Source organism: Mirounga angustirostris, unplaced genomic scaffold (assembly GCF_029215605.1).
Source record: "Mirounga angustirostris isolate CCGP_5_RB_7025 unplaced genomic scaffold, mMirAng1.0.hap1 SCAF_4, whole genome shotgun sequence".
In the NCBI taxonomy this organism is placed as follows: domain Eukaryota; kingdom Metazoa; phylum Chordata; class Mammalia; order Carnivora; family Phocidae; genus Mirounga; species Mirounga angustirostris.
Window position 1 is genome coordinate 2,858,668 of NW_026991712.1, and position 15,113 is coordinate 2,873,780.

At 57.1% G+C, this 15,113-nt stretch overlaps 1 protein-coding gene across 9 annotated transcripts in view; it reads right to left on the reverse strand.

Moving 5' to 3' along the window:
* Positions 1–12,301, reverse strand: part of DENND3 (DENN domain containing 3) — a 54,245-nt gene extending 41,944 nt beyond the window's left edge. For 5 of the 9 annotated variants that reach the window (XM_064587812.1, XM_064587811.1, XM_064587810.1 and 2 more), the window contains exons 1-3: positions 5,010–5,268; positions 3,974–4,089; positions 1,222–1,364 (exon numbers count right to left, since the gene is read on the reverse strand). In XM_064587812.1, the coding sequence (XP_064443882.1) occupies positions 1,222–1,364; positions 3,974–4,089; positions 5,010–5,268 (518 nt within the window). Of the gene's footprint in view, positions 1–1,221; positions 1,365–3,973; positions 4,090–5,009; positions 5,269–5,406; positions 5,987–7,319; positions 7,425–8,553; positions 8,781–12,066 lie in introns of those variants that run through there. The other 4 variants (XM_045895824.3, XM_045895823.3, XM_045895822.3 and 1 more) reach the window with 4 other exon arrangements.
* Positions 12,302–15,113: the final 2,812 nt, after the last annotated feature.

Sequence of the window (15,113 nt, forward strand, 5' to 3'; positions counted from 1 at the left end):
TCGGGTCGTTCAGCGATGAGCGTCGAGAGAGAGAACACTCAAGAAGTGTGGAAACTGAACACGTTTTTCGAGTTAAACATTCGTTTCCATCAGTGTCTAGCAGGATGGTATTTGTGGGGAGTCACACATGAATGATCACGTGTACAAGGTCTGAGAAAGTGGCACAGGGGCTGCCCTCCTCGGAAGGAGGGCGACAAGCGGCCGGAAACTGTTCCGTTCAAGAAAGGGTGTAACCACCCCCCCCACTTCACAGACGAGGAAACTGAAGAGGGGTGGACAAGCCATCTACCTTCAGGTGCTGAAGATTTTCAGTTAATTAAGAAAAGGGGACCCTGTCCTGATTTATCATCCCTTCACCGCCCACGTCCGGGCAGACATGCATTAATGAACGCGCACGCGCTCAAGTCCTGGAGGGAGACCAAGCGAGCGCTCTGTTCTCTGTCGGGGGCAATAAAACCCAGGCTAGACCCAAACCATGTGCAAAGACCAGCCACATTCTGAAAACTAAAACACTAAGGTGCTGGAACTTGAGTTCCCAAAGTTGTGAGTTTGGTCAGGAAGGATTCCTGCTCGTCCCTCTGACCACAGTGTGAGAACCAAAATGACAGTCTTTTCCAGGAGTCTGACTTGCCAGGGGCGGCGGGTGGGTATTGCGACATTAAGGCAAACCTCCGTTGACCGCCTCTGTGTTTAACAAAACCACCATGAATTCCAAGACTAGAACTTGGTGAGAATGAAAACCAGGAGGCCCGGGTGCGTGTGGCCGGGGGCTGGACCGTGTCCACACGCCACAATCATCCCCCGACAACAGGCGGTGAGCGCAATGCTCACTGGAGTTTTCAAAACTTCTCTGTCCTCAGGCTTTCTACTCAATATCAGCATTAAGGCACTCAAAGATTCCACCCCCCAAAAAGAAAATTTGTTAACTGTCATGAACTCAACAGGACTGACAGTGGTAGTCTCCTGATTCTCTCAGCCAGGAGAAGAGCCGTTTCTGATGGACATCTTTTTTAAAAAACCAAACAAACATAAAATCCTCCATACTAATCTTACTTCCCACAGTTTGGTTTCATCCTCCCTTGTCTGGCAGACCTTCCCCACACGCTACCACCTCCGGAAGCCTCTGGGCCTTCATGGAGCGCCCGTGGCCAAACCAGAGCCTGCCCACGGCCCACCAGCGCCGGGTGGCCTCGCAGACACATGGGCAGCACGCGGGCTCACCAGGACAGGCAGTCCTTGAGGGCGTTGTAATAGGGGAGCTTGGAGACCACGCACACCGCGAAGGGTACGAAGCAGCCAGCCATGCCTGCGGTCGGCCAGGACGGCTCCCAGTGCGCCTTGCCGTTGTAGAAACACGACTCGTCCTGGAAAGAAAGCAACAGACCCGTGTCACCTCCTGACCCAGCTGGTCCCGGCTTCTATCCTCAGCAGCGTGGGCCTCTGCAGACAGAAGTGAGAGCACAGGGGCCCAGACAGCATCCTGCTCCCCCACCGCCCGGCCCGCGCTCCCTCCGGTGTCACTGTGAGTCCCAGTCAGTGCGGACGGGCCCCCCCGGTGTCACCGTGAGTCCCAGTCAGCGCGGACGGGCCCCCCCGGTGTCACCGTGAGTCCCAGTCAGCGTGGACGGGCCCCCCCGGTGTCACCGTGAGTCCGTGAGTCCCAGTCAGTGCGGACGGGCCCCCCCGGTGTCACCGTGAGTCCCAGTCAGCGTGGACGGGCCCCCCCGGTGTCACCGTGAGTCCCAGTCAGCGCGGACGGGCCCCCCTGGTGTCACCGTGAGTCCGTGAGTCCCAGTCAGTGCGGACGGGCCCCCCCAGTGTCACCGTGAGTCCCAGTCAGCGCGGACGGGCCCCCCTGGTGTCACCGTGAGTCCGTGAGTCCCAGTCAGTGCGGACGGGCCCCCCCGGTGTCACCGTGAGTCCCAGTCAGCGTGGACGGGCCCCCCCAGTGTCACCGTGAGTCCCAGTCAGCGCGGATGGGCCCCCCCAGTGCCTGCTGTCTGTGACATACTGAGGTGGTGGAGATGGTGAGACACGTTCCCGCCTGGGTGGGAAGGGATGCATAGTGAGAACACAGTAAGACACAGAAGGGGCCACGGGCTCTGCTTACAAAGGAAAGAAGCTGCAGCATTAGAGCATTTGTGTGTGTTTGGGGGGGGGGGGGTCTCAGCTGGAGAAAGCACCCGGCACCGGGATTCCAGAAGGCACAGACCACTGCAGAGCTGACGAGTGGCGCATCACTGGGGGCCACAATCTGGCCCCCGCGGAGGGTTGTTCGGGGTTTTTCAGCAGGGATGGCAGGTGTGATAACAGCTTCACCTGGGGATGGTGTGAACGTGAGGGTCTTGCAAGACAGGGAGGGGGAAAGCCCAGCGGGCACGCCATCCGTCTACCCACCAACACTGAACCAAGGCCTACTGCCGTCAAGTCAGTGTGCCGGGGGCCCTCAGGCAGGTTACCTCACCTCCCTGTGCAACTGCTTGCTTCATCTGTAAAACGGGGATGACACTGGGTTCGCAGCCTCGTTCACTGTGGTGTGGACTAAATGAATGACTGCGCAGGAGTGGCGTGTCTCAAGTGGGCGGCTCGCATATGAGGACCACGGTGCCCTCTGCACTCCGGGAGGGGCTGCACGTGCAGTCCACGGAAAGACAGGAGCGCAGGAAGGGGCGTGGGTGGTCATGGACACGCGGGGAGGGAGGGGAGGCCGGCACGTAGGGCCCAGGGTCACCCCGAAACCACGCAGGCACTGAGGGGACAGGTGAGGGGCCATGCACACCCCAGCAACCAGGTGTAGGGGGGAGTCACATGCAAAGCGCAGGGCTGTGACCTCTTTTAAATGTATTTAATGATAATAAAAATAACATGCACTTCTCATAGCAATCACTCCACAGACGAGCTCCCAAGCACCGTCCTGAATGATGCAGCCTCCCGTGCTGTCTCTGCCGGAAGCGCTACCAGGGAGGGGCAGGAACTCGGCCCCCCTCCCGGCTCGTCGCCCGCCCCTACCTATCCCAGGCGGGTGGGCAGGCCGTCAGTGCCGCGGGCGCAACAGCCCACACGCCCGGCCGCGAGCAGTGGCCTCCCCGCGCCACCCGCCGCCCGCCCTGGGGATGCCTAGTCCAGACACTGAGGTTGCGCACTCAGACCTCAGCAGAATGCTGGGCTCCCACGTGTTTCTGACGCACATCAGGCATGTCCATGCCACTCCACAGGCGTGAAGGGACACAGCCCGTCAAGCTGCACCTTATGTCCCCCGACACTTGGGGATAATTCTCCCACTGCAGCTGGCCCAGCCTCTGATGGCAGAGTGGGGAGGAAAACCCGGGCAGCCACCTCCCCCTCGGTGTCGGACTCCTGGGCTTCCCCGGATGAAGTACCGGGGCCCCTGCTGCTTCTGGAAACCCTCTGGACACAGGCAGCAGGTCACCCCGCCTCTTCAGGTGTGTGGCGGCCCCTGTGAGCTCCCGAGAGGCTCGTACAGGTGGCCCTGCCAGGCGGGGGAGGGCCGAGTCATGCTCGGGAGGCCCAAAGCCGTCACCCTGCACAAAAGAACCTGAGTGCCCCTTCGTGGACGCGTGGGCAACAAGCTCCGGCTCACACCCACGGGGCAGTGGGACTCGGCCACAAGAACAGAGGCGTTGCTGCCCCAACGTGGAAGAACTCTGAACCCGGCCACTGAGTGGAAGAAGCCAGACACAGAGGCCATATGCAGCCTGAGTCCACTGACACCAGGAGTCCGGAGCAGGCAAATCCGTGGAGGCAGAATGGGGGCCGGGGGAGGGACTTTCGGGGTGACGGACATCTTTTGCAACCAGACCCAGCGGGGGCTGCCCGCCACCGGGAGTGTACTTAGGCCACTGACCCGTACACGCTAAGGTGATTAGAGTGCTGGTGGTTTGTGATGTGTGTTTCGGCAGAAGTGAAAACCACGGCAGCCCCATTTCAGAGCGAATTCACGGCAGTCACGTACGTGTAGGGGTCGGTAATACTGGGCAATCACGCCGTATGTTCTGTTCCCACAGACGTCGGTCAGCACCAGGAAGTGGACACTGTCCTCCCTCGGTTCCGAGGCCATGTACATGCCCCCTGCGGACGGAGAAAGAAGAGGAAATCTCGTCACGGCCCTGCGGCATCCGCCTCCGAGCCTGGGCTGTCCACGAGCCCACTTCACGGCCTACGGAACCCGTCCTCGCCCGGCCAGCTGTGGCATCTGGGGGGTCAGGCCGCTAGCCAGCCGTGGCCCCTTCATCTCCCTGCGGTGCCCATTTCCCGGCCGCCCTCTGTGCTCTGCAGAATTTAGCAAAGGAACACGAGGACGACTGCAGACAAACCCTTCGGGATGCGCCTGGAGGAGGCGCCCGTTTCTGAGCACAGCAGGCCTGAGGGTGTCCCAGCTGTCCCTGAGTTATAATCCCTGAGCCCAGGAGACAGCACCCATTCCCGATGGAACCTTCCATTCCAGGAATGAGAGAAGGCAAGTCCCTGGTCTGAGTTTTCTACAACAGCCACTCGGTGTTTCTCAAAGACCAGTGGAAAACATGAGGGCCGCCCGCTGCCGGGAACGGGCCAGGTGGGGAAAGCATGTGAGCCCGGGCTGTGGGCTCCGGAGGCATAGAAAACAGGGGCTGGGGAGCCTGGATGGAGGCACACTTGGGGGCGGGTGGGGGGGCCAGATGCCGCAGGCTAAATGGATTCTTCTTGACCCACCTACCAGACCTCTGGAAGAACGGCCTGTCAATTGAAGGTGAAAATCCTTAGAAAGCACCTACCAACCGTGCTGGCAATCCGCACAGCCCCTCGTCTGGGACTCATTCTCCAAAACGGGAGCTGCACTACATCGTGGGCCACGCATCCTTCAGCTCCCAAACCCCCAAGCTTAAGAGAACTGAGTCCCACGGTTTGACCTTGAGGCTGCCAGGGGTCACCAGCCCCCCATCTGTCACCCTTTCTCGACGTGGTTTCTAGAAAGCACCATGGGTGCGGCAGGAAAGCAGGGCAGGGGATACCTGGGAAGCAGAGCTGAGGCAGGGCAAGCAGGTCCACACCGTTGGGGACACTAACGTCTTCAGGAGGGAGGCCCTTCCAGGGCTCTGTTTTGGGCTTGTCCTTCTTCTTTCTGAAGGAGCGCCTTCTGGTCTTGCTCAGAGTCACACAGGGGGCACCAGCCATCTGACTGTCCTCCTTAGTGATGAAAGGAGGCACAAAAATGGACAGGACCTCCGGATCGAGAGAAGAGGGGCTGCGGACCCCGTTCTTCAGAGACATCTGAAGCAGGGAGAAATACGAGTAAGCCAGCGGCGCCGACCCTTGCTCCGCTGTGCGCCTTCCATCCAAGACCCACTGTCACTTTGTTCCCCGACCCACCACCGAGCACGGGTTCCACACCCGTGTGTGTAGCCTCACCCACAGTGGCCCGGGACAGGAAGGACCGCACAGAAGCTCCTTTTAGGGACCCGACGGGCCATGCGTTCAGGCGAGTCACCCGCAACGCGGGGTCTGGCTCTTTGGCTGCCCCTGGGCACACAGCCTGACAGTCCGAGCCCGGCCAACAGGCAGACGTGAGTTCCAATCCGGCTTTGCAAGGACTGCAGCAGCGAATGCCGCATCCCTGAGCTTCCCTCTCCGGGGGGCGAGGTCGCAGGTCAAGGGCTCAACCCTGACCCCCCACACGGGAGGCCCCAGTGCCCTCACAGGCTGGGGAGGAGGTGCCCCGCACACTGTCCGGCCTGGTACAGATGGGGTGCTGACGCCCTGCCCCATGCCAGTGGTCCTGTCACCACTGACCTGGGGACACAGACTGAGGGGTGAGAAGGACTCCCGGCCCAAGAGAGGAGAGACGCACCCTTCCTCCGGCAACCACATGGTCGCCCCGGATCTATGCAACAGGGGCATTCGGCCTGAACACTTTTAAGCTTTAACTTGGTACCCGATGTTTACAAAACCTTTTGTCTTTTCACTCTTCCCCCCAGATAAGATAAGGAGCACGGGGGTGCCTGGGTGGCTCAGTCGGTTAGGCGTCTGCCTTCGGCTTGGGTCATGATCCCAGGGTCCTGGGATCAAGCCCCGCATCGGGCTCCCTGCTCAGCGGGGAGCCTGCTTCTCCCTCTCCCTCTGCCTGCCTCTCTGCGTACTTGTTCTCTCTCTCTATCTCTCTGTCAAATAAATAAATAAAATCTTTAAAAAAAAAAAAAAAAGATAAGGAGCACGGCTCTGCCTCCGGTCTCTGTTCTGTGCAGCTACGATGGCCGAGAGCCCGAGCCGCACCGGCAGCTGCCAGGCTGCTCCCTGAGCTCCCGGGGGAGGTCAGCAGGCCATGACAGCGAGCAGGCAGTCAGCTCCAAGCTGGCGGAGAAACAGAGAAGTCAAAGGCAGGATTCGCTGGGTGGCAAGCACGTGGAAGGGGGAGGACGCCCGGGTGGGGTGGGCAGTGGGCAGTCGAAGATCTCTGAGGGACTCAGGGCAGCAGGAAGGACGTCACTGTCACCAGAAGAAATGGAATAGTCACCGGCAGGAAAGGGATGGCCAGCACCCCGGTTTCAGTAAGAATCATGGGACCAAAGGGGAACTCTTACCCTTGAGGGGATTCATACAAGGAGATACCATCAGTAAATACACTCTCCAAACTCAAAATGCTTATTTTTATGCTGTATGATTTAAATTCAGGCAACAATTTCTTTATATTTGGAAGAAGGGTTTTTTTTTTTTTTTTTTTTTTTTTTTAATTTGAGAGAGAGAGAATGAGAGAGAGCACATGAGACGGGGGAGGGTCAGAGGGAGAAGGAGACTCCCTGCCAAGCAGGGAGCCCGATGCGGGACTCGATCCAGGGACTCCAGGATCATGACCTGAGCCGAAAGCAGTCGCTTAACCAACTGAGCCACCCAGGCACCCTGGAAGAAAGTTTAATACCAGCAGGAACAAAGACCAGACATGGGAAATCTGTATTATCGGATAATTTTTAAGTCTCTGTGTATCAGGCATGAAAGGAAACCACATCTTGAGTTATATAAAACCTTTTTTAAAACTTTCCTGTCAAAATCCAGCAGTTCAGACCTATTTAACTATGAAAGTACGTGTGTCCGCTCCTTGCTCACATCAAACATCACATCCATGAGGACTGGGCACAGGTGGCCACACTGGAGCCCACCCCTTTCCTGCAACTTCCCCTCTGCTCTTTCCCTCCGCCCTGACGCTCCTGGGTAGGGCCCCAGCAGGCAGCTCCTTCCAGGCTGTGACACCCCCCGCCCCCAACCCAGGCCAGGGCTGACTCATTGCCCCACCTCAAGCGCCTGGCCTGGCCGGCAATCTCCACACTCACGTGGTGTCCTCACTTGGGGACGGCGCCCAGAATCCCACCGCCAGCTCAGACCTCTTTCCAGTCCCAGACTGCACCCAACTGCCTCCCAACGTACTTGGCGGGTCCCTGAAATTATAGTTTCAAAAATTAAGCTCTGGCTGATTCCCCTAAAACCCAAGCTTCTACCCATACGCTCACCTGGGATAAAGACAGTGACCCTCGGGTCTCAGAGCCGGCCCTCCGGCCCCTGCTCCTCACTCCCATCTGCAAACCCGCACTTCAGGGCCCCTGGCCTCAGGAAGGTCTCTAAGAGCAGCCCCAGTGCCACCCCATCTGCACATTTCCAAACAGTCCCCTGTGGCTTAGCGGAGGTACAGATTTGCCACAAACTAATCCTCCAAGGTTTCTGCCATGAGAATGACATCACCTCCTCCCACCTGGCCCAGGGCGCCCCGCCTGCACCTCTGTCCACTCTCACAAAGGGGCGCCAGGGTGGCTCAGTCGGTTAAGCATCTGCCTTCGGCTCAGGTCATGATCCCAGAGTCCTGGGATCGAGTCCCACATCGGGCTCCCGGCTCAGCGGGGAGCCTGCTTCTCCCTCTGACCCTCTCCTCTCTCATGCTGTTTCTCTCTCACTCGCTCTCTAATAAATAAATAAAATCTTTAAAAAAACAAAACAAAACAAAAAAGAACCCATGTGACCTCATCATCCGCCCTGACGGGCAGTGGCGCCTGCCAGCTGGTGTCAGCTTCTTACCCCTGCAGACCCTTCGATGGGCTCAAACCAGCCTCACAGACCACCTCTGTCCCTCGACCAGAATGGAAACCAAGTCTGTCTCCATGTCATCGTTACTAGTACGTATTCCGTGCACATGTCACACGTGTGCTTGTGTCCCAGGGAGGATGACGACCTGGTCTGCAGGCCTGAGTAGCAGGCCAGCCTGCTTCCAAAGCCAGGGCGCCCCCAAAGCCGTGCACCACCGAACCTCAGTCTCCAGACACACGCGCCCATGTTCCAACGCTCTTCCCAGCTCTCCACTCAGGCCCCGCTCCAGGGGCCTGACACGTGCCCAGCCCCCTCCCCACTCCACCTCTTCACCAGGGACCCCCCCCTCCCCTTCACCCCCACTGGAGGGAGAATTTCCTCACCTGCAGCCAGGGCAAAGTGCCTCTTCCAGGCCATTAAGGCCCTGGCTCCGCCCCTCCTCGAGCACCTCCTTCTACCTCCACATTCCCTCCCTCCTCACCTCCTCACCTCCTAGAGCACCTCTTTCCACCTCCACCTGCCCTGGCCCAGCACCTCTAGAGCATCGATGCCCTCCGCAGTGGTACTGTATCACCTTCAGAGTTGTTGGTGGGGTGATGCGGGGATTGTATGGTTTCGCTCTGTGTCCCCACATTCAGCACAGAAGATGGTTCTCAGTGGATGCCGCTCATCCACTCATATCCTGGCACTCCGTGATCACTTAGGGCACATTCGGTCTGTATGGAACACGGTCATCATGCTAACACCAATAAACTACCTCTTGCTCCCTCTACTTACCTAGTCACTTAAAGTGAAATGGCCCAAATTCAGCCAACTTGGCATTTGGCAGTTCATCACACATCTGTTTTTCCTCTGAACATATATCCTTGCTGTCTTTCCTGGTTGGATAAGTAACACACTCTCATGTTTTAAAGCTAACAACAATATAGGAAGAATAAAAAATAAGAATGGAAAGGAAAGGCCCTCCCCCTAATTCCATGAAATGGTGGGTAATACCCTGTCACAGTGTAGGATACAGTCTTCCTATTTCTTAGGTGTATATCAATACGATTTTTCTCTCTACATACAATCATCTCCTTTTAACGGTTCCACTCAGCTTTTTTCCCCACTTAAGCACACAGTGTGGCTGATTTCCCTGTCACAGCTGTACGGGGCCACAAGGGGACGACTCAGGAACGTATCTGCCCCATCCCCTACCGAGGGACAGCTGGTGTGCTCTCAGTTCGTCGTCACACACACAACCTGAGCAAAGGCAGCAGTGAACAGTGACTTATTCAGAATAAGTTCCTGGAAGCACCGTCCTGGATCCCAGAGCATCGCAACTGTCCCTCCTCCCCTACGGGCAAGACAAGGTCCGCTGGTGACAGTCTGGTGCCAGTCATTCCTGCTCTTCTCTCGCAGACACCGATTTACTAACCCCTACCGGGTAATAACCATTTCAGTCCCCGAAACCAGAGCTAATACGTAAGACACACAACACCCTAACTCATAGCGTCACAGATTTATTTCTGTTAGATTACAGAGGGGCACTGATCTTCATATAGGTTGGGCCAACAGTTGTGAAATAAAACAGAAAACAACAGATTTTTTTTAATGCTCTAGAACTGTGCTGTCCAACACCATTAAGAGCCATGTGGCTATTTAAATTGAAATTAATTAAAATTAAATGAAATTTAAAATCCAGTTCCTCGGTGGCACTAGCCACGCTTCAAGCACCTGGTAGCCACATGTGGCTAGTGGCTGCCTACTGGATGGCACAGATGAAGAACACTGGTGTCATCATTCAGAAAGTTCTGGTGGGCCGAGCTGCTCTAGAAACCGAAAGCCAGGATGCTCTCCATTAAGAACCGTTACAGTGTTGCTTTCACAGGCAAGAATTATGCTAGTGACCTACTCTATGGACACTGCTCTCGGTCCACTGGGAGGGTTAGCGGTGCATCCTTCCATCCCCCACGCCTAGTCTCCACGGCAACCACGGAGTGGAGGGAAATGTAACCAAGCACAGAAACTCACATGGGGATGGACCTGTATCCTCCAAGTCTTTGTCACTATCCTCACAAAACAAACACCACCCCATCTAAGAAATGAAATGGAAAGGTAGGGCTCCTTACTACCCTAACATTAAATTGGATGTTTCTCATACTTCCAGGCTTGTTTTCATCTGTCACCAAGCAGGAATGCCTCAACGACAGAGAAATGGTGATTTTCAAAGTTCTAAAAAAGCCTCAGACGTTGGAAATAGAACTGCTATACAGTAAAAGTAGCCAAATGAAGTCATATGTTTGGTTAACTGTAACGTCAACATCGACCTTAAAGGAGGCTCACTCCAGGAAGTTGGACCCATCCCATAAGGTTGCCTTTTTCCTACTCCAAATATTTGCTCTCTACCTTCTGCTGAACCCCTAACAGAATCAGGGTGTAGGATAAAAAGGATAATAGTTAAAATGCAGAGTAGCAAACTGCCGCTCGCCCGGGAAAGCCGCGGCCTGTTTGGGTCAGGAAAGCACCCCTGTGCACATTGCAGCTGATTCACCCTACTCTCAAGACACGTCTCACCCTGGGGCAACCAACACATGTGTTGAAATCACCCAGGAAGCAACTGAAACCAAGTCATTTCCTATGAGAAGAAAAAGGAGGAAATGCCATTTGGCAAATTAGAGGCAGAGAGATAACTCAATCGATGAGGGTCAGGGGAGACAGAGGTCAAAAGGGGATGCAGACATCACTGGGGTTTGGGGAGTAAGAAAGGAGGAGGGAAATGCAGAAACCATCCAAGTCGGCTCTGTATTAAAGTCAAGGAGACGGGGCGTCTGGGTGGCTCAGTCGGTTAAGCATCTGCATTCTGCCCAGGTCATGATCCCAGGGTCCAGGTCATGATCCTGGGGTCCTGGGATTGAGCCCCTTGTGGGGCTCCCTGCTCAGCGGGGAGTCTGCTTCTGCTTCTCCCTCTGCCCCTCCCCCCTTCTGCTCGCGCTCTCTCCCTCTCTCTCTTTTTCTCGCTATCTCTCTCCCTCTCTCAAATAAATAAAATCTTGAAGAAAAAAAAAGTTAAGGAGACTACCAAGACATTAAGAGACATTTGTCCAGTTAATTTTAGCAGTATCTAGCAGTATCTGATGACCTCAACCCTTCAACTCTGCAGTCCTAAATACTCAGGTGCCTTCCTGTGCCTCTCCCTGCTGTCCTCCAGAATGGGATGAGGATTTGCCCAGATAACTGGGTGGAAGAGCCGGGAATCTCTGAGTACTCTGGGCATCACCACTAACCAGAGAAAAATGCCACAAACAGACTCATATGGACATCCTGGACCCAGAGAAAAAGAGGGCCACAAACCGATTCAAAAGAAAGCCTGGGTTGCACAACTAAGAAAAAGTGAGGGCACAGGAAAGAAACACAAAGAATGAGAATGTCCCAAACTGCTGCTTTCCGGGAAAAGGTTTGTCGCTCTGACCGCTAGGACACAGAGAAGGAGAAAAGGGGCGGGGGGGGGGCAGCCTTTTCTGCAAGTGAGAAAAATGGCAAGGTTTCATCGCAAAACGACTAAATGCAGAACATTCAGAAGTGGCCCTTACATCTAAAACCCCAAACCTCACGATGCTGTGCCTGGAACAGCACCCACCACCGAGGAGACAGTAAGTCCGGGATAACGAACGGAATCCTTTCTTCGCGGACGCCCCCCCGCGCCCCGGCCGCACCTCCCCGCCCCCCGCCGCCGCCTTCACCCTGCCCAGGTGTGCGTCCCGAAGGCCGAGGGGCGCGAGGCGGAGCACCTGGAGGGGCGTCCTCAGAGCCCGCAGCCCCCGCGACTCCTCCGCAGCCGGGAGGACAGCCACGGTCCCCGCACCGGACGAGCTGGGGGGGCGGGGGGGCGGGGGCGGCCTGGCCGGGGCCCCGCGCACCGCCCCCACCCCGCGGACGCCCGGGGCGCCGGGGCCAGACCCGCGCTCCGACCCCAGCCGCCGCCCGGCCGCGTCCCGCCTCAGTTTCCCCGTCGGCCCTTACCTGCTCCCTTACCCGCTCGGGGCCGCGGAGGCTGGCCCGGGAGGGCCCCAGCAGCGCGCACAGCTCCAGCAGCCCTGAGGGCAGCGCCAGGTGCGGCGGCGCGGCCTCCGCCATCGTTGCTCGGCGGCCGCGGCCCGCTGGGCGCACCCCGCCCGGGCGCCACGGGCCGCCGACCCCGACCCCGGCCCCGCGCCCCGCGCAGCGCCGCCCGGCACAGCACCCGGGCGCCCCACAGCCAGCCCCTGGTCCGCGCAGAGCGCCGTCCGCGGGGCGGGGCCTCCCTGGGGGCGGGGCCTCGCTGGGGCGGGGCCTCGCTGGGGCGGGGCCTTCCTGGGGGCGGGGCCGGCTGCGCCTGAACTAGTCTTAACGGGGCGGGGCGGGGCGGGGCCCATCGGGGGCGCGGTCTGGCCGGGGCGCCCGCGAGGCCCCGCGCCAGGTCGTCATTTCCGAACCGGCCCGCGGATCCTGGCGCGTGCGCGGTGTTTGCGCGCGCAGCCCCTTCCATTGGCCACGCCCCGTCGGCAGTCCCCTTCCCAGGGAACCGAGGAAGACTCAGGGCGGGAGCGACCCCGCCTCTCGCTGCCCCCTGGAAGCCCTCCTGCGCCCTGGACAGCGGAGTTGGCCGGGCGTGGTCAGCAGAAAAGGCTGGCGGGGAAGGGGTAGCAAGATCCATTCCTGGTTAATAACTCTGCCCGGTTAACCTTGCTGGCCCTGTCCAATGAGAGGTTGAGCAATACTCAGCAGGAAACCTGGCGGGGTGGGTACCGCTGGAATGGATGGAGCCTGGGAGCGCAGAGATGAGGAGACAGGGTCCGGACCTGGCCAGCTCCACGCGGGCCTGATCCCGGGGGATCGTGGGCCTCCCCCAGCCACAGGCTGGGCCCAGGAGGCTGGCTTTCGTGCCCGGTCCCAGTCCCAGCTCTGCCTGCCCACCGCCGACCTTGAGCACATCCCTACCCCTCTCTGGACCCCAGCATATGCATCTGTAAAACCAAGCAAGTGGGGCGCCTGGGTGGCTCAGTCGGTGACGCGTCTGCCTTGGGCTCAGGTCATGATCTCAGGGTCCTGGGATGGAGCCCCACATTGGGAGCCCTGCTCAGTGGTGAGCTTGCTTCTCCCTCTGCTGCTCCCCCTGCTTGTGCTCTCTCACTCTTGTCCTGGCTCAAATAAATAAATAATAAAATCTAGAAAAAAAAAAAAAGGCGGGAAATGATTCCAAAGGAATTTTTTTAGTTCTAATAATTTATGATTCATTTTTTTAAAAACCTCAAATGCTTAATAATAATGTCAAACATCTGTCATCAGCCTGAGAAGAAAAGGAACAAAGTAATGTTGGCATCACAAGGGGGATGGAGTGGGCCTGGATCTGGGGGGGCAGGTATTCCTCCATCCTTCCCAGCCTGGGTGAGGCCCCCACTGCCCGCAGCCTGACTCATGGGATCCGAGTTTCACTTACTAAGTGACCTATTGGCTGTGGGTCACTGCTGGTTCTCACTTAGGTCTGGAGGCCGCCTGGCGCCCACGGATCTCATTGGTAGTTACCAATGAGACAAACAGTTACAGTCACTGACTTCAAAAAAAAGGACAGCTTTTGCTCATGCTTGTCTGGTGTTTTCGTTGTTGGTGCACAGGGCAGGGTGGAGTTACCCGTGAATCCCCAGTGCCCAGGAGAGGCTCACTGCTGCGGCTTGGGGGCATGAGCCACTCCAGGAAGGCAGCAAAGCCCTGGGCTCCGGGGATCTGAGCTGGAGCCTGTCTCTGTGTGAGCTGTGGGACAGCAAAGCTCCTCACGGGCCCTCAGCCTTGGTGGCTTCCTGTTTGCTCAAATACCGCTGGGTGTGGTCAGGATTTGGGATGGTAACCACTTGGCAGCTGTCACGAAGGCCCCATGAGGCTCAGGGGAGAGCAGTGTCCCTTTTCCTCCAAGAGGTGCAAGGGTGGGTTTGAGGAAGGGAACTCCAGGTAGGAATGGGTCCGGGCCTGGCTCCGGCCGTGCACGGGGCCGTGAGGTTCTGCTTCTCTGAGCCTCCCACCCAAGAAGGCCAGAGGTCCTCCACAGGGCTCCTTCCTCACTCTGTGCTTTTCAGTGAGTCCCCAGCGCTCATGCCAGACACCTGCACAAGGCCTGCAGAGTGCCCCGTCCTTGAGAAAGCCCTGATGGGGCAGGACACAGAAGTGCAGATAAGCAGCCATCAAAGGCTAGGTGGAAAAGCCTCATTAGGGTCACCTAGAGGCAGACAATGCAGGGAGAAGGGGGGGCATGTGGAGCCTGGCTAACAAGACCACCGCACAGGGCGTAGCACCGCCCCCTCCTGGAGTCCGGGAAGGGACAGGTGGGACTGGCTGGAGAGCTCGCTGTCACTGTGCCCGCTGCACAGGGGCTCTGGCTGCAGGCACCCCTAGCCTGAGGAGCAGCCTTGCTGTGCTGTCTCACTCTCAGGATTACTGTAAAGAGCAAAGGAGAAAATAGATATGAAAATTGTTTGTAAACCGTAAAGGACAGAGGCAAGAATGGGGGATGGGCACACCGTTGTGAGTGTGCTGAACAACACCAAACTGTTGACTTTGAAAGGGTTAATTTTATGCTATGGAATTTCACCTCAATAAATTATTTTTAATGGAGTTTATTTTTTTTAAGATTTATTTTTTACTTAGAGAGCGTGTGCGCCCCGTGCAGTGTGGGGGAGGGGCAGAGGGAGAAGGAGAGAATCTCCAGCAGATTCCCCGCAGGGCTGGATCCCACAACCCCAAGACCACCACCTGAGCCAAAACCAAGAGTCCGACGCTCCAGCATCACCCAGGCGCCCCTCTAATGAAGTTTAGGAGGGTACAGTCTCAAACGGTGGTACATAGCAATGTACCTTGTGCATTTTAGCAGTGGTTTAGGTGTTAAAATTCTGTTAAATATGGGGAATAGAGGGAAAGCTTCATGACATTGGATTTGGCAATGATTTCTTGCATATGACACAGAAAACACAGGCAATGAAAGAGAAAATAGATAAACTGACTTCATCAAAATTAAAAACTTTTTGTGCATCAAAGGACAC